At 38.6% G+C, this 22,763-nt stretch overlaps 1 protein-coding gene across 9 annotated transcripts in view; it reads left to right on the plus strand.

Moving 5' to 3' along the window:
• KIF21A (kinesin family member 21A) overlaps positions 1-22,763 on the plus strand; it is an 83,467-nt gene that overhangs the window by 16,384 nt on the left and 44,320 nt on the right. For all 9 annotated transcript variants that reach the window (XM_085217499.1, XM_085217528.1, XM_085217520.1 and 6 more), the window contains exons 2-7: positions 11,915-12,137; positions 13,466-13,648; positions 15,700-15,849; positions 16,669-16,803; positions 18,929-19,096; positions 21,090-21,205. In XM_085217499.1, coding sequence (XP_085073625.1) covers positions 11,915-12,137; positions 13,466-13,648; positions 15,700-15,849; positions 16,669-16,803; positions 18,929-19,096; positions 21,090-21,205 — 975 coding nt within the window. The remainder of the gene's footprint in view (positions 1-11,914; positions 12,138-13,465; positions 13,649-15,699; positions 15,850-16,668; positions 16,804-18,928; positions 19,097-21,089; positions 21,206-22,763) is intronic.

Here is a 22,763-nt window from a genome sequence, read left to right on the forward strand (position 1 = left end):
AGCAATTAAACCAGGGCAATGACTGCATTTGCACAGTGATTTCCACACTGATTTGCACAGCCAACAAGATCGATCTGGCTGTCTGTTGTAGCTTAACCACCAGAAGACTGAGCAGCCTTTTCTATTTTATGTTACTAAAAGTCAGGAATATGAAATTAGCCCATACTTTCCTGGTGAGGTAGAAGAGCAAGTGCTGTCACTTTCTGTTACCTCAAAATGTCTACTGCTCACTCAAGTGGTAAGTTGGATATTACAGTCAGTGAGTTACTTGGATAGCTTTAACTCTTAATGGTGACTTGAGATATATAATATCAAAGCATCATATTTTTAACCTCAGTCAGGTGATGAGCATCAGCCAGTTAAATGATGTAACAGTTTTCTTAAGCTTAAGCTAGTCTGTAATATGAGTGTGTTTCTACAGCTTTACTTAGAGGATGCTCTCTGCTGACAGTGGGGAAAAGTAATACTGCAATGTACAGGCAGCTGAAGTGGTTCCAGCTTTTTGCCTACTGTAAAAATTTTAGCCCAAATCAGTCAAATAAAAGATTGAAATGTTCAAATTATTTGTATGTTTAATAAAATATGAAAAGTTAAAAAATATTTAGAAAATGTTTGTGGTTTATCAGCTGGAAAGTTATTTTCTATGCATTTAAATCCTGGTTTTCATTTTTGTTAGATCTCTAGTTTTCTGCCAGGACTGTTTTAACAAGGTGATTGCATGCCATTGGTGTTTGTTCCTGTGAGAAGTGGATATAATTATAAACGAGGAGAACTGATTTGTCTGCGACAAGGTTCTACCCTAAATCTATGTAGTTGCATATAGGTGTGGTCTTTAAGTCCTTCAATGGTCTGTCTCCCAGCCTGGAGAAGGGACTGAGGATGTGGTGGTGGCAGCTCAGCCCTGAGTGTGGATATTATTGCAGCAGAGAGCTGTCTGACTACTGGCGTTCCAATGTGAATTTCTGTATGGGAACTGTTTTTTGTATTAAGTTCTAGGATTAAGTCCTTGAATGTACTTTTTTTTTTTTTTTTACTAACAATGCTGAACAAATTTTTAAAGACTGATAGTCTTCATTGGCAGTATCAGCTGTTTCATTAGTCAGCTGTGGCCAGCCACTTTCGCTTCACTTCTCTTGTTGTTTTTACTGTGATTATTTCAGGTTTCCACTGATATTTCCCATATAAATGCTAAACAGAATCATAGAATCACAGAATGGTTTGGATTGGAAGGGACCTCAAAGCCCACCCATCCCCAACCCCTCCGTGGGCTGGCTGCCCCCCACCAGCTCAGGCTGCCCAGGGCCCCATCCAACTGGCCCTGAGTGCCTGCAGGGATGGGGCACCCACAGCTCTATGGGCAGCTGTGCCAGGGCCTCACCGCCCTCTGAGTAAACAGTTTTCCCTGACATCTAATCTAAATCCTCCCCTCTTTTAGTTTAAAGCCATTCCCCCTTGTCCTGTTGCTATTAGTCCATGTGAAAAACTGGTGTCCCTTCAGTTTATAATCTTCAAGAACTGGAATACCACAGTGAGGTCTCCCTGCAGCCTTCTCTTCTCTAAGCTGAATGAGGCCAACTCCCTCAGTCTTCCTTTGTAGGAGAGGTGCTCCAGTCCTCTATTCTGTCATTAAAAGAAACTTTCCTACCCCCCTCCTCCCCCCTCTTCTCTCTCTACATTAGAAATCCAGTGTGCAATTACCAGAAAAAAAGATTATAGTCCAAATTTTTTGCTTGTTTGAAACTTCATGAGGACTGTTGTTAGAATTAGTATCAGGAGACTCCAAACTACCTCAGCTTTTGGAGAGGATAAAAGCTTGGATCAGTTCATGTTTGCCTGAAATGCTTGCTTGCAGCAAAAGAGCATCCAGCATTGTACTAAACGATCAATTCAGAGCATGGCTTAGAGTTGAAAAATGCTACCTAGTGCATTTCTAGCATAGTTTCCTGAATTGCTGACTTTCAACTAACTGTAGAGGTCTTCTGAAGCTGCCCAAGAGCAGCAAGGTGGTGAAGTCTTCATAAGGGCAGCTGAATACAGTACCACTGCACAGGAAAATGAGGATTTTTTATGCTCTTGCAGCCAACATAGATATGTTCTGCAGTCTTGCAAATAGATGTGAAGGAAATAATTGAAACCGGAATTTGACATTCAGACGTAGAAAAATGTATAGTTGAATCAGGAGGACTGAAGGAAGTGAGTAGCATTGTTCCTTTCTATCTTGCAAGTTTTAAAATAGGTAATGCTAAATAACATGGGTGGGTTATTTTCCCTTTCTGCACAGTTAGGATATACCAGCTCAGAGCTTTCAGTCATTGCTTGGAACAGTCTACCTTCTGTTTTGAAACAGAGCAACTTCTGTTCATTGGAAACAGTCAACAATAAATATGAAGAAATTTTCTGCAGTTTGCTTTGGAGCATAGTGTATTGGGTGTTTTGGATACAACACTGGTGGTTTAGTTATTTATTTTTAAATAAGGAGTGGCATAGAAGTCATGTAGCATTTTTTGTTCCAAGAATGCTGCACTGAGAAATGAAGAATGAAGGCCCTATTCAGAGCAGATTATTAAAACGCTGTTTTTAGCTGTCCTGTCCCATTGTGAAGTTCGTGGTTGTTATTTTAATAGTGTTAGCTAAGCAGTCATTTCAGTAGTAACTAATGACAGCTTGTAATTTTCTTTTGATTGACCTGATCCTCCTTTTCTTTAATGGGATTATTTGACTGTAATTACTTGAGATGTGGCTTGTAGTTTTAGCTATAGTAAGTATATTAGTAACTTTTTGAAGTAACTCTTGAAGCTGTTGTTCTACCTGTAAGACAAGGAGCTGCCCTAGACTTATGAATGTATAACTGAAGAGATATTTAACTTTATACAGAGAAATAATTTATTTTTTTAATGGATTTCTAAGGCCACTGCAGTCTTGGCATAAACACGTCATGATTTCTGTACTGTAGCTCTAAGGGCTGGGAAAGTAAGGGTGTGGGTGTGTGTGTAGGTGGGCATTTGTGAGAAGGAAAGGCAAATCTGAGTAAAGCAATCAATAAATAAGAGTTAACCGTTGTTTCAGATGTAGGAAGCCTTTCAATTTTAAACAAAGTGATAAAGTATCTCTTTTTAAGAATTTAGCTATTTTGAAGAAACTTTGAAGAAATAGAGGATTTAACAGGAAGAAATTGGACAAAGCCTGGTGTTGGCATGACTGATAGGTTGTGTTTTGTTTTTTGTCTTTTTTTGTCATCTCATCTTACATCAGCTTGTTTTATCATTCATATTCACTGCAGGAAAATAAAGTTTTGAATAACTATTGCTTTGTTTGGTGCTTATTACTGAAGGTACTTGTGGCTCTCATTCTTGATATCCCTGGAAGCATTGGTAAATAGTAATATTAGAAATTTCCTAAATATGTGCACTTATTTTTTTTAATCATTTAATTGTTTTGAGTATATATTTTGTTCTCAAATTATTCCTTTGGCTTTACATATGCAAAAACACTTTTTTTGGGGGGGGGAGGGGGCAAGAAGGGGAGGTGAAAGAAAGGGTTAGTACAGACATGATGTAATTGCCCTGCGTGCAGGAGAGTCCGTCTTTTGAAGTAGAAAGCTGCAGTTGGTTCTGTACCTCTAATGGAAAATACTGTGTGGGCACTACAGTTCATTTATCCCTGTTACTGTGATGCTGTGGGCAATGTTTTTGAAACCAAAGTGTCGCAAAACTGTATCTTTATTAAAGTTTGACGCTCATAATTATATCATAGCTGGAAATGTGCCTTATAAAGAGCTGACAACATTAATACTGGTGTTGTGACTCAAATACTGTTTATAGCTTTGTATTTAGATGTTGGGCCCCAACTTACAAGAAGTGCCTGAATTACCCCCTGATCCCTGAACTCTAAATGTGTCTGACTTTAGGTTCTTTGGCACTCAGACTGTGCTTTTGCATTCTTGTCTCTTCTTACCCTATGCTTAAATAAATGCTATGCTGTAACTTGGTAAAGCAACAGTGACTAAAGTATTTAGTGGCACTGGATGTCTGTATTCACCCCATCGCTTTTGACAGTATTGTTTCAGCTCAGTTGAATTTTTAGTCTTTACATTTCTGGAAGCAAAATGTGTATAAAATATTGGCAGTGCTTCTTATTATTATGCCTCACTTTTAGGCTAGGCAGTGCACTCTTCAACAAGATTACCTTGAACTCTTTCAGTTAAGCTTTTTCATCTTAAGTTACGTAACATTTGTTTAGCAGATTTAATCTCTGTTAAGTGTTCAGCTGTGTATCAGATAGATGCATCAAAAAGTGTATTTCTTTTCCTGATACTGCCCTAATTACTTAATACCAAGGCTCTGGTGTTAACAGCAGCATGACTCAACGTTAGATGTCAACTAAAATGAGCTAGTGCATTCTAGAGTTTCTTTTTGCTCAATTTATAAAAGGTGAAAAATATAGTTTCAGGGTTAAACCCTTCTGTTGGAGTTGTTTGTGGTTGTGTGACTAGTTTGGATTTGTGCACAGTCTGTACAGCTTGGTGCTCAGACCTGCTAATGCTCACTGAGCTTTGTGTTCTACTGCGTTGTAACAGTAGAGATGCTTGCTCATGCATCTTGTTTTCTAAATTTACTCATTTGTGCTTCTTGATGAGGAAAGACAGCCTCTTTGGGCTAATGAGCTATATGGGCATTAGGTGTCTGTAATCCTTTCAGTACTGGAGTACATTTAATTGATTATAGGAAGGGCCAGGGTCCTTTGCGACTTTATGGGGTGGTGCAGATGTGCGTGTATTCCTGTCTGTTATAAAATTAATTTAGTTTTAGGAAGACATAACTCTGCGTTTAATTTCTTGGTAACAAACCATAGGTATTTCAGGTCCTAATTCATAAACTCAGCTTTGCCCCATTTGCTTAGATCTAATTCTTTCTAATGTATTATTATTTAACTTTCTCAGAGACAGGTGTAATACTGAACGTTCAGGAAAAGAAACCAAGGCAAGTGCTACTGTAGGATAGTTTTTTGAAGTCTGTTTGCCTTAGAAATGTCATTTCCACAATCAGTTTAGCTGTAATCAAATTGCACTTGGAACTCTGCCAGGTCTGCGCTTGGCAGGCATGTGGAGGCTTATGGTCACGCTGCTCTTCCAGCACTGCTGACCTTGTCTTGAACCAGAAATAACCGAGGCCTGTGCAAATCCTGCAGTACAGTCCTTCTCTCTCTCTCTGTCTTGCTCAAAAGTCAAATTGTTTTCAAAAGCTGTGGATTTCTGACCTCCCTAGAGAGTAAATGAGTCCGAGAGAGGGTTTGGATGAAAGATTTCGTTCATGTTGTAACAAAATAGATCAGAGGCCCGCCAGTCTTTTTGGAGGGTCTCTCATCCTTGTTGTGGGAGCCAGGTGTGAGGAGAGAGCAGCAGGGCAGCAGGACTGCATGAGGCAGGCCTGGCCTTTCCCTTCTCTGTGTTTTCTGTTCTGGGCAGCAGCACGTGACAGCATCCTCACACTGACAGGCAAACTGTGCCCCGTGGCCTGCTAGGTTGTTACAGAGCTGCACAAGAATTAACATGAAATCATACAGCTGCACTGTTTTCTGGCAAGTAGAAACGAATGCTCAGAGATGCAGCTGCCATGCTGTGCTCCATGAGCTAGGCAAAGCAGCAGCCTGTGGTCCTGCCTCAGCCTGGCACAGTGAGCGTCATGCCCGGCACCAACAGCTTGTGGTATGGCAAGCTGCTGGGAAGGGCACTTGTCCTGTGAAATTAAAGTGGTGTGTAAACAGAAGAAAAAAAAGATGTAGCTGATGAGGTAGAGATCGCATGCAGAGAGGAAGAACTGGCCTAATCTACTTACAGCAGTGGTGTACTTTCTCAGCTAAATCTAATTCCGGCCCTCCATTTGCTGTCTTCTTGTTATTTACAAGAAGGACGTGACAGTTCTCAGCACAGAAAAAAGTATTCTGCCTTCATGTTTTTGAAGAGGTTTTTATATTTTTTTTTTGTCTGTAGTTAAACAAGGCAGCTATTAATAACGTAGCATCTTGGAGTCTTGCTGCGTGCTTTAAGCTAATGGTTTAGAGGTCATGCTTAATGGGTACACGTGGACAGAAGGGTTGCTGATTCCTTATCAGCATCTTAATAAGACATTGGAATAAAATCTTGTCTATCTTGTCTAATCTTGCGTCTGTTGCAATTCTTAACCCTTGGACGTAATCCATTTGTTCTGTGGCATGCTTTTTTTCTCTGGTACTGCCAAACTTGCATCTGCATCCTACCTGACATACCTGAATGCTTTCAGATGCCTAAAGGCAGAAAGCACTGGTACTCACATAGAACATCTGCTTCGCTTGGTGTAATTATCTGCTTAGTTACACCTGGACCTTGGATTAATATGGACTCCAGACACACGTAAGATGAGCTCCATGTAGGCCACAGCAGTCATGGTAACTGCAGAGAAACACTGATGGGAGCGGTGCCCAAGCCTTACATAAGAGTGATAGGGTTACAGTCGTCTGAGCTGCTGCTTGTTGCCCAGGCTGGGTGTATGGGTGCGTGGCTCAGGAGTGCACAGGCTTCTGGAGCTCCAGCTGGCCCCTTTGCCTTGGGGGTGACCTGGTGCTGTGCCAGGTGCTCAGCTGCCACAGCTTTGCTGCTGGACAGCATAGTACTAAATCCTTGTAGCTTTCTTATTTGTTACTGCATGAGCACGTCCTTTTTACAACTTAATAGCAGCAGGTGTAATAGCAGTGGTTGATGCAATTCCATATTAATGGTATGATTAGCCAAAACCACTGAATACTAATAATTAAGGCATTCAGAAACAGTTACTTTCTGCAGAGACAGCACTGTGTTACAAAGGCACCCAGAGTTTGCCGTATGCTTTGTTTGCCTTTGTTTATAAGGTTGGCTGTCATTCATCATGCATTCAGTAGTTAAAGTGCATCATGAAGGCTTGGTTTTTCTGCCATTGTAAGCACCTGAGACAAGCAGACAGGGTTTCACTCATCGAGGGCTACCAAAGCTGCACTGCATTTATGGCTTACTCTGAGAGAGCTACCTTGCTGGCACAAGACAGTTGCCTGGGACTTCATCTCCAGGATCCCCTAGCAATGCATTGCTGTGCAATTCTAACTGTGGGCTTTGGGTTTGAGCTGGGGTTTTTTTTTGTGTTGTTCTTAAGTAGTTTAAAAGGAAATTAAAAAAAAAATCGTGTTATTCCTTCGGAAGGAGTTGGGTTGGAGGTGAGGTATTGCTTTGTAATACTTTTTTTTTTTTAACACAAAATGTTGGAGTGTAGATATATGCATATGTTTCTCAGATAAAAATGCAGGGCAAAATCTCACTTAAATACTTCTTGGACTTTTCATATTTGCTTCATTGGCTACCAGCAACCTCTTTGGACGTGCTGAGAAAGACATTACAGAGCTATATCTGCACCAAAGGTTAGTGAATAACAACTCGCTAAATAAAAGCATTTTTACACATGCTTGTTTCTTAGCACCATGGTGTTTACACAGGAAATGGAAATGTAGTGGTGTTGTGCTCAAATGTGCTGGCAGCTGGAGTGGAAACTCAGAGCTGGTGCTGGTGGGAGGTGAAAGGTTTGTTCCTGGGTCCTTATTGCTGTGGTAATGAGATAGACCTGGCATTTGACATGGGGCAGCTTTTTTCGTGCCTGGGAGAAGACTGTTCAGTAGTTGAAAGGATATATGTGTGTGTATTTAAAAAAAAAATAATAATAAAAATAAATAAATAATAATAATAATAAAAAAAATATATGATACCTATGACAGTGTGTATATAACATTGTGTGTTATAATTTTTATACGTACTTCTAAATCACTGTGACTATTTTCCTCTCTGAAAATAAATTAAGGATACTTTCAAAAAGAATACTATGATGTATTTAAACAGAAATTAATTATAGGAAGTTTGATGGCTTGCATAACACGGGGTATTGGCCCCCCTGAACTGTATAATCCGAGTCAGTTCCAGCTGATGATACTTTTTAGGAGAGGCATTATGCACCTATTCTACCGAGAGATTAGTTTCAGGACAATGCAGTGCATTACTATGCCATCACTGGATATTTTAACCCTCTGTAATTAGGCAGCTTGTCCCAATGTGCTGAGGCAGATTAGATTTAGGGGATTAAGTTTCATGTGTGTGGCCTGGAGGCTTTGCAAAAGTACATAAAAACAAGGGTTGGGTGCGTTCATGCTTTGGAGAGAAGGTGGGGGAAGGATGTGCCGTAAAAAGTCTGGGAAGTTGCCACATCTAAGGAGGTGTGATTGGAAATAGACAGAAAACCTCTGATTGTATACAGTTAAGAGAGTAGCCTGAAAAACAGGTGGAGTGGGGTCATACAGAAGACAAAATGGGCGAAGTCGTATTGGTGCTGGAGAAAATCCTGGCGGCAGACTGCCAGACTGGGATCTGGGCATGGAGAAATGACCAAAATGAACTCTTTCACATCTCAGAGTGTGGGCGCTGCCTGCTTTGCAGGCAGAAGTGACCACATTAAGTCATGAGAGTGGGAAAGGTCTGGCTGTAAGCAGAAAAATAAGAAAGTTTTCCTATTTGATGTGTGGGGCTGGGAAGGGAGGAGGAAATTTTCCTAAAGGCAGTGCTAGAGCAGAAATTGACTTCCACGAGGCCTGAGACTCCCTGGATCGCACACATAGTGCAGGTGGAAAGACTTTGAGAGCTATGAACTTCAGGTAATTCAGTTGGGTGATTCATAAGTCAGGTTGAAAGTAAGGCGTTTGTTGCTTTCTGATCGTGCTAGCTTGTTGCTGAACTTATCAATAACATTAAGAACAAGAAGCGTCCCTTGAACACATCACGGGTTGGATGGTGAAGATCTCAACCGCACATCATTTTTGGAAAGACATTCTGCTGGTTGTGTCACAGGCTTCCATTGGCTCTGCTGGTCTCTGGAGCAGTGTCTTGCTGTGGTCTGATAGCAGTCACACCTGAGCACGTTGCTGCTGTGCTGGTTTTTGGAACAGTGCTTGGAAGTGCTGCTCAGTTTCAGGCCGGGGAGCTTACTGGGAGGCTCCTGTGGAAAGCTTTTTTGCAGATGGCAGCACAACAGGTTGCTTGGCTGTCCCGTCATCTTTGGAAATGATGCAAATCCTTTATGTTTTAGGCTTGCGGTTCTTCTTTGTGGTCATTCTGAGCCTTTATTTAGTATTAGGAGGGAGAAAATTATTCAGTACATCTCATAATTGCATGAATCCCTCTGTGTAGAAAATTAATTTTGAAACCTAAAGCATAAGAAAAAAGTGAAAATGTGAAGAAAAGGTATTAATTATCAATCTTCATTTTACAAGACAGTACTAAAAGCTTTTTGGAACTGCGGGTCAAGTTGGACTTTTAGGATGCAGAAAAGGTTACTTAATTTTGAGAACGTTTTCCACTTGATCTTCTGAAGAAGTCATTTAGGCTTCATTACCAGAAGGCAGGGTGAGAAACATCTGGAACTTCAGAGACCCTCAAGCTTCATGCTTGGAAGAACAACTGATTGCTAATCCAGGGCAGGCAGTGCAGAGGCATAAGAATGAGCATTTCATTGCTTTTTGGCTGACATAAAGGCATAAAAATAAGGCATAAAAATAAGGCATACCCACCCAGCTGGTATTTTCTCAATATTGTGTGCTATAGGCAATGTGCTACAATGTATTTTGCTCTGCTTTCCAGTTGCATGGGATGCTTTTTTGGAAAGGCGTATGATGAATATCACTTTGAACTTTGAAAACTATTACTTTTTACTTAGAAGTAAAAGCTACTTTATTACAGAATGTTTGTAAATTTAGAAGAAAGTAACCTTATCACAAGCTTACCTACACCTATGCCAGTCAGGTTTTGTGATGAGTGGATGCTGCTACTCGCGGATCGAGTTTGTTAGCAAAGGAGCTATGTAACTCCTGATTTTTCTTATTTTGCTTAAAGAGAAAAAGGATGATTGTGTATAGAGAGAGAATCTGTGACCTATTTTATATACTAGAAATGCAAATACTAGCTCTGAAATATTTATGCCTATTTTACACATCCTATAGTCATTCCTCTAACGATATTTTTCAAAGGTTTGCTTGATTCTCACTCCGTTCCAGAGGATATGCTGACAGGGTGGCATTTTCTGCTGCTAATGAACTTTCTGTAAAGGAATTAATGTGCAGAAGGCCTTAGGAATGAATTGTGGCTGTTCTCTGAAGTGTCACATTGTGGGATAAAATGAAGCTTTTAGCATGAAATGTCTGAGAAATACTCCTGACAGCGATGCACATCCCTGAGTTGAAAAACTCCTCGTCAGCAGTAAAAAGAAGATAGTGCTTTGTGCAGGATGTTCTTAACTTGAATCAGAGTATGTGTCTGGTCATATAATTTGAGTGGGCTGCAGCAGACTAATTCATTCAGAGTCTCTTAACAGCCAGCAGGCACTGGCACGGTCACAGTAGATCAGTAGGCAATGTTTGGACCCTTATGTTTCCATTAGGTTCTGGAACAAGTTTCATGTGCCTGCAGAGGAGCGTTTTGGCTTTGTTTCTTCTGAAAGGGGTATAATTTGAGCACACTGCGGGTGCTCTGTGATCCAAACCAGCATGTGCTAGGTGAAGATATCGTGGCAGTTTTCTTCAAAATGATGCAGCTACTCCAAACAAAACACTACTGTAGAATGCAGCCTGTAAAGCTTAGGGTATGAATATGCCTGAAGTGTACTCTGTGTGTACAGATCTTCAACTTCAGTGTGGTATAATTGAAAGTGGCAGCAATGAAGGAAACAAGTTCCTGAAGTTTGATTTGAATGGAGAACCTAAATACAGTGTTCCCTGATTTTGTTTGCATGTTGCTATACTGCTGATGTCTTACTAGCCTTACCTTTAGCCTTACTTTTCCACTGTCTGTAAGGCTGTGCGTGTTTTTGAAATAATGTATTTCTTTTAGGACCTGGAAGCACTTAAAAAACAAAAAAACAAAAAAACCCCAAAAAACTTGAAGTTGATTCAGCAAACAAATTATTAGTTAATTAGAGCTGGAGTAATATGCTATGATGTTGGCCACAGCTTTTTCTTCCTGGTAGTTAACTATTAAACAAATTGACTCACAAATTTCCACGGTCTGCTTTAGTCACAGAGCTAGTTCATGAATTCAGTTCTGACTGCCGTGGGACTGTGGATGCAGGGAAACAATACATTTGTAATATATAAGAAGTCTAGGTTGGCTGTGCTTCTCAAACTTGTTTATCAGAAACTGAACAAACTGAGATAAAAGCTGGAATTTCTCAGTAAGGAATTAGTGAGGAATTAGGACACTCCTACCTTTACAACTTGTTAAAAATTGTTCTTTTCTGTGAAGATGTGCTTAGGTAAAATCAAGGATTACATGGAAGTGTTCTTTTCTGTGAGAAGCAAGAAGGCTCGTGTTTCTTCCTTTATTTTCTATGATAGCAGAGGGGCTTTCCTTTCAGATAATATGTGGGCTTTGGGATCCCTGCTCCCAAATTACTACTTACATTTTTTTTTTTCCATACTTTTGTTGCTTAAAAAAAAAAAAACAAAACTTTTTACAGTGAATATAAGAAGTCATCTGGATAAACAAGAAAGTCTGATTTCAAGGTGTGAAACAAATCATGCAGGTTACTCTTCCATAATGCATCCTTTATATACAGAAATATCAAGTTTACAGGCTAGTCGTCAGCTTGAAGTTAAGAGGTGAACCTTCAGGGAAGATGCTGTTGTTTGCATAAATGTTTTTGTGAGTGAGGCTGTGACAGTACTTTGGTTCAGGCAGCAGGAATCTTGCTGTCTTCCTGAAAAATGAGAATTTTTCAGTCGGTAAAAGAATTATTTTTTCAGGTCTCTTATGTTGTTTGTATGTTCTTCTTTTTAATGATGAACTTTGAATGAGTCTTTTTTGTTTCTTTTAAAACAGAATTAGACCGCAGCTAGCCAAAGAGAAGATTGAAGGATGCCATATTTGTACATCTGTTACACCTGGTGAACCTCAAGTGTTCTTGGGAAAAGATAAAGCCTTCACTTTTGATTATGTGTTTAACATTGACTCACAGCAAGAAGAAATCTATATACAGTGTATAGAAAAACTGATTGAAGGTTGCTTCGAAGGCTATAATGCAACTGTCTTTGCTTATGGCCAGGTAAGCTTTACAACTTTATTTAAAGTATTTATTTTGAAATAAACACAAACTGTTTCTTGTAATTGATGTTTTAAGTTTCACAGCACACGAACCTGTTTTTGGTGGCTTGGTTTTAATGTAAACAAGATATTCTTTAGAATATCGTTTAGGAGTCCGTACAGATTCTGTGCTTAATGGCAACTGGAATGCAGCAGATGTGTATGGGTAGGCTTGAATTAATAGTAGTAGTGAAAATAGTGGGGTCCATATAATTCCCGAATTCACCCTTTAATGCAGCAAATTAATGACTCAATCTATTGATTTATTGATTTATAGAAGTAAGTTGTACTGAAATTCTTCCTGAGTGGTTGTCAATCCATTTACAGTTTCAGATGCTTTGGGGAAGGGGATGTTTGGTATCTGTTAATGGATTCTGGAGAACTCCAGGCTTCTCTTTTTCTAGGGACCAGAATCCAAAGTCTTTTCCTAGAGAACAGATAGTTCCCCATCAGTAAATGGGGCACAGTTTTTTTTAGTTAAAAGCTGAAATATGATTGAGCACAGAGAATACCTTGTCCTCTGAATTCTCTTTAAGGAATTTATTACATGGAAGTTGATCTTAGTGGGATGCTGAATTTCAGTACCATTGAATGTCTTATCTCAAGTTAGCTAGGTGAAGTCTAGCCCTGGTGTACAAAAAACAGTTGGTAGATCTGGTTTAGTAGACTATGTTTGACAACATGATACTGTCTTTGTCTTGGACTTGAGCTGCTAATTAAATAAAAATCCACACTATCTTATTTTCTATAGGACTTCACTTTTAATTAAGCTGTTTTCCTAGTCAGGGTATAGATGCTTTGTATAGGTTGAGGACAGTGGTAATATTTCTCCTGAGTGATATTCAGACATCTTAATTAAGCGAACTGTTTAATGTACTTTAGTAAAGAACTGCAAATGCTGATTTTACTTAAAAAAAACAAAACAAAACAAAAAAACAAAAAAAAAACAAAAAACAAAACTACTTTAATTAGCAGTCTCCTTTGAAAACATTGACTATTCTTTTGACCTCATATGATAACTTAAGACTGATGTAAGCAGCTTAGAGGAAGCTTGTAGGAGAAAGGTTAAGAAAATTTGAACTGGTCCCCACCTGTGTTGAATTTGATCCATAGCTCAAATTTGTCCAACAACTACAGTTTACACATTTTGTAAAAAGACATTTTTGTTGCACTTAGTATTGTAAAAATGACAAAAACTGTCTTTGTAATCTCCATCTAGTACTAGTGTTCAGAAATCACTTTTCACTGTGATAATCCATATGTTCTAGTGAGTACTACTTTTCTATTTAGACAGGTGCTGGCAAAACATACACCATGGGCACTGGATTTGATGTCAACATAACAGAAGAGGAACAGGGCATTATATCACGTGCTGTTAAGCATCTTTTTAGATGTATTGAAGAAAAGAAACAAGCTGCTATTAAACAAGGACTTCCTCCTCCAGATTTTAAAGTAAACGCACAGTTCCTTGAGGTAAGTGTGATCTGTGCATGTGTGTGTGGTTGTGTGTATAACTTTATGTATTTTGCAAAGCAAATGAAATGCTTTTTTTTTTGGTTGCTACTTTGACCCTTCTTTTCTTTTCCCACAAGATGTTTTGAATTAATTTTCCAGATTTCAAAAGGAAATTCTATATAGTTTGTTTGCTTTGTTGTTTTTTTTTTTTTTAATTTATGAAAAGAGCCTTTTTATCTTATTCCAATTATCGTAGTAGCTTTCTTTACTGGGTTATTTGGAAGTGTAGAAATAATTATGGTAGTTGTCATTTGTCCTTTTCTATACCACACATTTACTCATGGGGGCTATTGCTGTTGCTTGTCTGTTATTCTTCGTGAAACTTTCAAAGCAAGAAATCAGTAATGCTTTACATCTTGAACCACGCTTAGCCTGTTTGTGTAACTTTCCCGTAGACTTCTTCAGTTTTCAAAATCAGTTCAGTATACTTGGTTGATTTCTTTAATGAAAAAAAGAAACTTAGCATAAGATACTTTGTGATTCTCAGTGGCATAGAACTGGGCTTCTGAGTCACTACTTCTTCCAGTAGGCCCAGAGAAATCCCAAATCAGTGCTGCAGAAAAACAGTTCCCTTTGTTCTTTTAGGCACAGCTACTAATGAGAGGCTGTAACTCTCATGATCATTCTGTTTTGCAGCAGCTGTTGGTTTAAGTCTTACAGCTTTTATGCTGAGACTTCTTCCAATATATCTATTTTCTAGATTGATTGCTTTGACTATAATGTTTATGTTCTTTGCCAACGTATAAAATCTGACACTTACATGATATTAACAGGGAGAATCAATTTCAGGAAGAGTTTGTTTTAAATATGTAATATTTAGTTCAGTATTTCACAACTTTGTCAACTATGGGGGGAGAAAAACAATACCACATAATCTTTTGTATTACCTAAGAGAAAAGCCGTAGGTCTTGTTATTGCTGAAGTAAACTAGGTCTTCCAGTGTTCTGTACCTGTAAGTGTTTTAAAGTGTAACAAACTGCACTGATTTGTCACTGTTAATCTTAAGCAGTGATTTTAGTCCCTCTGGCTACTACAGAATTCTAGAGAGAATTCTGAACTTGAAAAGGACGGTGGAAATGCTGTTCTGTTATCTTTTCTCTCAGTTTGAACATGAGGTACTGTGACGTTCTTTCTGCTTGTGCAGCTGCAGTAGTAGTAGTGTAAGGGGTAGCAACCATACTATTAAAGTGTAGTTTCTGAATTCTTTGTGGATATTTGTATGATGTCTTAAAAACAAAACAATGAAACATTGCAAATGTGACTGCAGGAGTCCTAAAATACAGACTGGTAGTTGAATACCAATATAAAGGTATGAGTTGCTGCAATGTTGTAATCCTGATTGCACCCATGCCAACACTTTTCAGATGAAGTGTATGTGCCTGTGCCAGGAACAGTCCTGCTTCTCTAAAATAGAGATATTCAGTGACATACACACACATTCATTTAACTTACTAACTCACCCCAAAAGTGACAATTTTTTTTTTTTTTTTTTTTTGTACTAAGGTTAGTTTGGATCTTTCCCTGCAATAATGTTTCCCTTTACATGGCAAATTCTTTGTAGGGCAGTAGTTTATCTAAAAGAGAAAAGAGACATGGAGCTATTATGGTAAAAGGGAGAAAATGAGAAAAGGTGCGGTGGAAGTAGAGCAGGTGGCGTGAGTTTGAAGAGCTTGGAGGCTTGGAGGAGGGTTCAGCCAACTGAACCAACAAAACAGAAAGTGTCTGCTGTCACCCAGGCCCACCATGTAATTCTCTTGAGTCTGACTGTGTGAAGGAAGCTGTTGATTTTTAGGGTGGCATAATAGTAAGATGCGCAGATTTGCAACTGTTCCATCTGTCATGCTATTGTCATTGTAAGTTTGTGTTTTTCACAGCATCCTTTATTGAAAGCCTTGGCATATGGTGGATATTTAGAACCTTCTGCGTGTGCCATACACATGTATATCAGTCTTTGGAGGAATTCTTTTCTTACATAATATCCTTTTTTTTTTTTCTTTTTTTCCCTTCAGCTTTACAATGAAGAAATTCTTGATCTCTTTGATACCACTCGTGATATTGATGCAAAGAATAAAAAATCAAATATTAAAATACATGAAGATTCAGCTGGAGGAATTTATACAGTGGGAGTTACAACCCGAACTGTGAATGGAGAATCGGAGGTGACCACTGAAAATAAATTTCTCTGTAACGTACTGAATGTGTTCTAAAAATGTTACCTGTATGTTTTGCTAAACGTCATTATACCTTTCACACTTCATTCTTACTCTTCATCCTGATATAGTAATGGTTGTAACACTTTTCAAAACTCAATTCTGGGGAAATCTTCAACAAACAAAAAAGAAGCAAATATAGTTAGCATTCTGTTCAGTGAGCAAATAGAGATTACACTTGCTAACATCAGGTTTCTGCCTCTTAGACAATTTGGGTGCAAACTGAGTTGAAATTTTCTTTTGTTCTCTCTAGACTGAAATGTAATGTCTAATATTAGTGTTCCTTTAATGCCAGAAACCGACATCTGCAAACAGTGTTGTTCCACTGGAAAATGGAATTTTGACTTATATGTAAATCTGATCTCCCAAATCTCATATGTTACTTTTTTCTGTGACAGGAAAACTTTGCATGATGACTGATGTGAGGTAAACTGCCATTCAAAAGTGTCTGTACATTGCAGCTCTGATACAGTGCCACTGTACTATATGTTTTTGTACAGAAAGTACAGAAGTTGTATATTTTTGCTAGAGATGAATGGAAGATTGCCATCTTATTGCCAAGGGACAGTAAAAAGAGGGATACAATTATTCAAATAATTTCTTTCAAAACCAAACAACAACAACAAACCTTATGTTAAAAATCTTACTATTTTTTTGCATATAGGAATTGAAATGATAACAAGGAGAAAAAGCTTACTTGTATCTAAACCAAAGCACATTTTATTTAAATTGCAGGCCATGCAATGTCCTTCTTTGTCTGTTTTCCAGATGATGCAGTGCTTGAAGCTGGGGGCTTTGTCTCGAACCACGGCCAGTACTCAGATGAATGTTCAGAGCTCACGGTCGCATGCTATCTTTACAATACATCTATGTCAGACCAGAGTTTGTCCTGCTTTTAGCACTGTACGTGTCTTTGCTGTGATTGTGTTATTTGCTGGCTTCACTTTAACCGTTTTTCAGAATGTGAATATTGTTTTGGCAGCAATTGACATTTGAATTACACTTACTAAAGATGCTACAGTCATCATCATGCTCAATGAATTTGCTAAGCATTATAATAATTTGATTTAATCTGTGCATATGTAACCATCTTCTAGCCAGAGGCAACAATAAATTGCAGCCTCCTACATGAACCTGCCCATTCTCCTGTAGTGTTTTCTTCTGTATTTTGTTGCAACATACCCCAGTAACCAAGTTAAAATATAATTTGTCTTTAATTGGAAAAGCGTTTTTAAGTGTCTTAACAGTTAGTCGGCTTAAGGTTGCAGTCAGCTAACTGAAAGTGCTGGGTATTCCAGGTGAAGTGCTGGTTTCTAGCAAGGAGCAAGAAAAAAAAAAAGCATAAGATTCTGATGATTAGTGTTTTTATTTTAGTTATATCAGTTAATTGTTTAGATGTGTTGTAACCTTATGCAGTTATTTCATTGAACTCCTGAGTATGTAGGTATATAGATAATGTGTTTTTAAGCACAGTATAGTGGATTTGTAATAATTTTTGGGGAGTGGATTCTTTCTTCTATTTTTTAACACTAAAAATAATTATTTGCAGGCAAAATGAGGGTTGCTCTCTGGTCCCCTGTGGTATGTAGACCTGCTTTATACCCTTGTTAGAAACACTTCTTGCATTGCACATCAGAACTGTGGACCTGGTGGTGAGGGCAGCTGTCTCCTTATTTGGAGAGGAACTGTCAGGGCACCTGAATCACTGTGTGGTGGAGGTGTCAGATTGGAGGCTGTGCTTGAAGCTGTCCACGTGCTCACTGCCTGGCTCACCCAGGGGCATCACAGAGCAGCCTGCCTGCTGTGGGCACTCTTCAGCAGCTGGGATGTTTCAGCTCAAATTCAGAGCCCTGCAGGACTCTCCTCTGGCCCTGCCTGGTTTATGAGAGAGGCTGGCATGAAGAAGGGCAGCTAGCCACTGCCTTCTGCTTTGTGATAGGCTGTGTTTTCTTCCCGTTCTTGAGAGACGTGAGCAGGATGGTGTCACTGTCTGGAGTAGGGCACTGTTGGATCCGGGCTCACAGCTGTGAGGGCAGCACCCTTGTCTTTCCCTGCAGCATTCAGGAGAGCAGAGGTCAGACCCGTAAATACTGCCTGAATACAAATTTATACAAAACCTTTATGGACAGCAGGGAGAAATCCTGCCCAAGTTTCCATTGTTGCTGCCTTCTGTAGTGTAAGTTTTGGGAGACTTTTGTTATGACTGCAGCTTCTCCAGGGCTGCTGGCACTGTGCTTATGTTCTCTGGGGTGGATGACCGGGGCACCCACATGCTCATGATAAAAGCTAACTTTATTACTGTGCTTTGGAGTATGAAGTGGTAAGAAGCTAAGGAGCTAGTCCCTACTCATGGTGCATTTCCCTGGCAAACTAGCTGTGCTGCCTTGGGTATGCTGGAAGTGTTGGTTCTTCCTGTCCCTTGGGGCAAAAAGAGAAGAAGGTCCAGGCCATCCTATGATTCTCTGATAAGCTCTTCTTTTTTCCATGTTCCTTCTGCTGTCCTTATTTCCTGGTCAAATTGAAAGTACTGATGGAATGCTGGCTGCTGGGAAAACTGGCATAAAAAATGCAACACCCAAGTCACAATGAAACTGATTATGGGAATTGGAGAGGTGTAAAATCAAAGTAACTTCAGCTTGTTTGCCAGGTTTATAAACTAAATTGTTCTATAATTTTGGATGGTAATAATGTCATAACCATTTCATTTAATATTTTGTAAACATCTGTTTATCCCCCCAAAAACAATTGTAGGCCTTACTTAGAAATAATAGATATTCTAGATACTTAGAAATAATAGATATTCTAGATATTGACTAGCATCTAGAGGTGGGTCTTAAAGGCTGATATGTTAGTAAGTGCTACTGAATCAGGTTTTCTCAAGAAATGCTGTTGCTATTATAAGATAATTAGTACATAAGGAAGAGATAGACATGACAAAAAGCTATTCCTGTAAATAATTGTTGATTGAACTTTGTGGTTGACTAGCATAAAGATCTTACCAAGCTTTGTGGATTCTCCTTTGTTTCAGGATAATGCCACTGATAACAGGATAATATCTGAATCTGCTGAGATGAATGAGTTTGAAACTCTTACTGCCAAGTTCCATTTTGTTGACCTAGCAGGATCTGAAAGGTTAAAGAGAACAGGAGCTACGGGAGAAAGAGCAAAAGAAGGCATTTCCATCAACTGTGGACTAGTAAGATTTTGCAATTAGTTTCCATAGGTTGTTGGTACAGACTCTATTTCTAAATCCCTTGCTTCTGTAGAAGTACATCATGTGCAGATGAGGCCTGTAGAATAAGGTCTAATAGATCAACATATTGATTCTCACAAGGCTCTAGCTTTCTTACATTTTCTGGGTTGAACTAGACCCTAACTAGTTATACTGCTTATTAATTGTTGTGAAGTATAGATAATTAAAATACCTTGTGGAGTTCCTTTCACTCGTTAGCTTTTTAAATTCCTTCAAGACTCAAGCAATTGAAGAAAATTTGCAAGTTGTTTGCAAGCAGTAGAGGCATGGAAAGCATGGACAGTGGGCAAGTTCAACTGATAATTAAATGCTGGTTCTATGTTATGAAATGTAGTGTAAATTGTAATTTACTAGGCAAAACATTTCAAAGTGGAAATATTTTAATTGATAGCATCACTTCATTTTTTTTATCTGTGTACTGGCTCTTTCTTTTTGCATTTTTTTAATTAGCTATTAAATATTGTACTTAATTATGAGTACATTTGAAAAGTAGAACTTGAGATTATCAGTAAAGATTGTGGTTTTGCACCTTTGTTTTTAGCTACATGGCTGTGTGTAGGCTGTGCAGTTCCTCTTTGAAGGCTCAATAGCACAAGTTCATTTCATGTTTGAAAACATATTGAATTTTTTTTTTCCTGCTCTAGTGTATATTATCAGGGCTGCAATAGGAACTTAATTGGTGATTCTCTTACTATCAGGATAGTGGTTGTATCTTGTAGTCAGTGGAAGAGAATTCACTTCAGTTCCATCACTGACATAAGCATAAAGGCAACAGAAACCTAGGGTTTTAGTGAAGCAAATGTATCCTTAAGGAAATGAGATACAGGATGTCCAAGGGTGAAAGTGAAAGTGGCAAAAATAGTATTTTACATAAGCACAAAACTTTCATTTTCCCTGAATTCTGCCCCTCAGCTTTGGGAAACACAGACAAAAGTGGTTTAAACAGTTGCAAACACTTACAGAAAGTGGACTGTATGCGTTTCTGCTGTTGTTGGATACAGTAAAACATTTTCAAGACTGTATTAAGAATTGATTGTGCAGAATGCCACCTAGAGGAATGTGTTTTAATTTGCGTGTGAATAATCCTGTTAAAATATATGGAGTTGTGTATTAAAAATAACTCACAGGCAAATGTTTGGCTGATTATAAACATGAAATAAAGCTTTTTTAGTAGTTGATTGCCATCGACTACATAATTTAAAGCCTTAAATCTTGAACTAATTTGCATTTGAAGATTTTTATCCATAGAGCAGTACATTCTGTTTATCATAGTAATGTTCCATGTATTATTCTAAGCTTATCATAAAGCAGCTTCATAAAAACAATTCTTAAAAAGAATATAGCTACTGTTAGGGACATAGATGAGCTTTAATAGTCATTGAAACAAAATGTTTGTTACACAGAATCCTAAGAATCCTTAGAGTTGTACAGGACCTTTAAAGGTCATCTAGTCCAGTTCCCTTGCAATTCACAGGGACAGCTGCAGCTCCATCAGGTGCTCAGAGCCCCATCCAGCGTGACCTTGAAAGTCTCCAGGGATGGGCTTCTACCACATCTCAGGGCAAACTGTTCCAGTGCTTCACTACACTCACTATAAAAGACTTTTTCCTTATATCTTCCCTAAATCTACCCTCTTTCATGAAGTAGTTCTAAGTTTAGTTTGTTACTGATGTGAGATTTCAATAGACAGTGCACACCATTGTGCTAAGCTCTTTTCTCCTGAGGATAAAAGACTGCAAGTCATCTGATTCACTGTTAGCATGGAAATTTGTAAACTGTACAACATAAAAAGCATTCAGAAATATTTTTTTTGTATGTTAAGTTTCATGTGTGTTCTTTTTCTTCCACAATTTATGACCTCAGTTTTTAACTTATTTTAAAACAAATCTCAGGAATTGAGTTTAACTTCTGTGCTATGTGATTTGGTGTTTTATAGCTGGCACTTGGCAATGTAATAAGTGCACTGGGAGATAAAAGTAAGAAGGCAACTCACGTACCATACAGAGATTCAAAGCTTACAAGACTACTCCAAGACTCTCTAGGGGGAAACAGGTATGAAAACATTGTACGTGCTTTATTTTGAATGAAAGTGAGCGACTACGTGATCTTCCAAAAGTAAAATAACCCTTAAACCTATCACCATGACAGAAATAATAAATCTCTGTTGGAGAGAGGCTGCAAGGAAATATTTTAATGGTTTTTGCATCATTCTTTTCACTGCTGCTATAGCTTTACTAAACACGAGGCTTTGAGTTGCTTTGAAGTTATTGTTTCCAGGTAAATGGTAAGTCCTTCATCTTAGATTATGGGTACCAGAAATGTTACTGTGTTACAGCATATCTTAAAGCTTTCTGCTTCAAGTGGAGATTTTTTAAATTGCTTTTTTCCCCCTACCTTAATTGTTAAACAATATTAGCATTTGATGTGTTGCGGCATAGTAACATACAGGAAGCAACTTTTCTTTCCTTACTGCTGTAAAATACTTTAAAATGTGAAGCTGTAAAAAACAAAACAAACAAAACAAACAAACAAACAAAAAAAACCAATGAAAACCATATCAGAATTCTCTCTAGAAAGCTTTATCTGATTATTGCTATTTTAACTTCTTAATCTGAAGTTTTATGTTAAGATATGTCCTTGAAACTTTTTGTCACTGATTTCCCTTTAGTCCTATGCCTTACCTGCATGTGGTTATCCCATTATTTTTCTTAGAAATGGGTATACTAATAACTGGGTTATTAGTACCAAGCCTCTACCATAATTGAAATCAGTCACTATGGAGGTGACTGTTTTGCATTCAAGGGACTAAAGCTTGGGCATAAATGTTACTTTGTACTTGTATTTATTTTTGTAAATGCACTTCATGTTTTCAAGTCCTCGTAGACGCTGGCTTCTGTTGAAGCTAGGCCTTGTAAGAGCTGGATGAAGGCCTAAAACAAAGACTTTGCCGATCAGATGGTATAGCTAAGACTGCATGTCCTCGTGGGCACAGCCTCACTGTCTTGTCTGCTCTGATCCCCGTGAGCAGGAGCTTGGTGTGGTCAGTGTCAGGTTCCAGGCACAAAGTACCTTGTTTGAACAAGGCAGCTCAGCACACGTGCTGCCATCTCTTACCATGGCCGCCTATCTCAGGATATTATGTATGTGTCCATCTATCTGATGGTGAACTAGAACCCAGTAAAATGAAACATCTGTATCACTAGGACTGTTCTTGTGAACCTGTTCTATATGTGTACTCTACAGACATGAGTAAAGAGACTTAGACACGGGAAACTTCAAGCAATCATGCAATGTGAGCATGTAGAAATACAAAATCCAGTGTGGTTGAGTACATTTCAGTAAGACAGTATGTATATTCACCCATTTAGTCTGATACGGCTGATTGCTGTCTTTAAGAGGGTGAAAGTGTTCTGTTTCACAGAAGAACAGGGAGAAAGAGAACAGAGGAATGATTTAACTTCATTTAACTTCAGCAGCCTGCAGCATTGCAGTGTCAGAATAGCAGAGAGACAGCCAAAGTGAGTAAAATAAGGTCTGTGATGTTCATTAGTGTTTAAGGGAGGAAGAAACCCAGTAGTACGAGGGGGAAAAAAATCAGGAAAGATCATAT

The sequence above is a fragment of the Meleagris gallopavo genome, chromosome 1, assembly GCF_905368555.1.
Source record: "Meleagris gallopavo chromosome 1, MGAL_WU_HG_1.1, whole genome shotgun sequence".
NCBI lineage: Eukaryota > Metazoa > Chordata > Aves > Galliformes > Phasianidae > Meleagris > Meleagris gallopavo.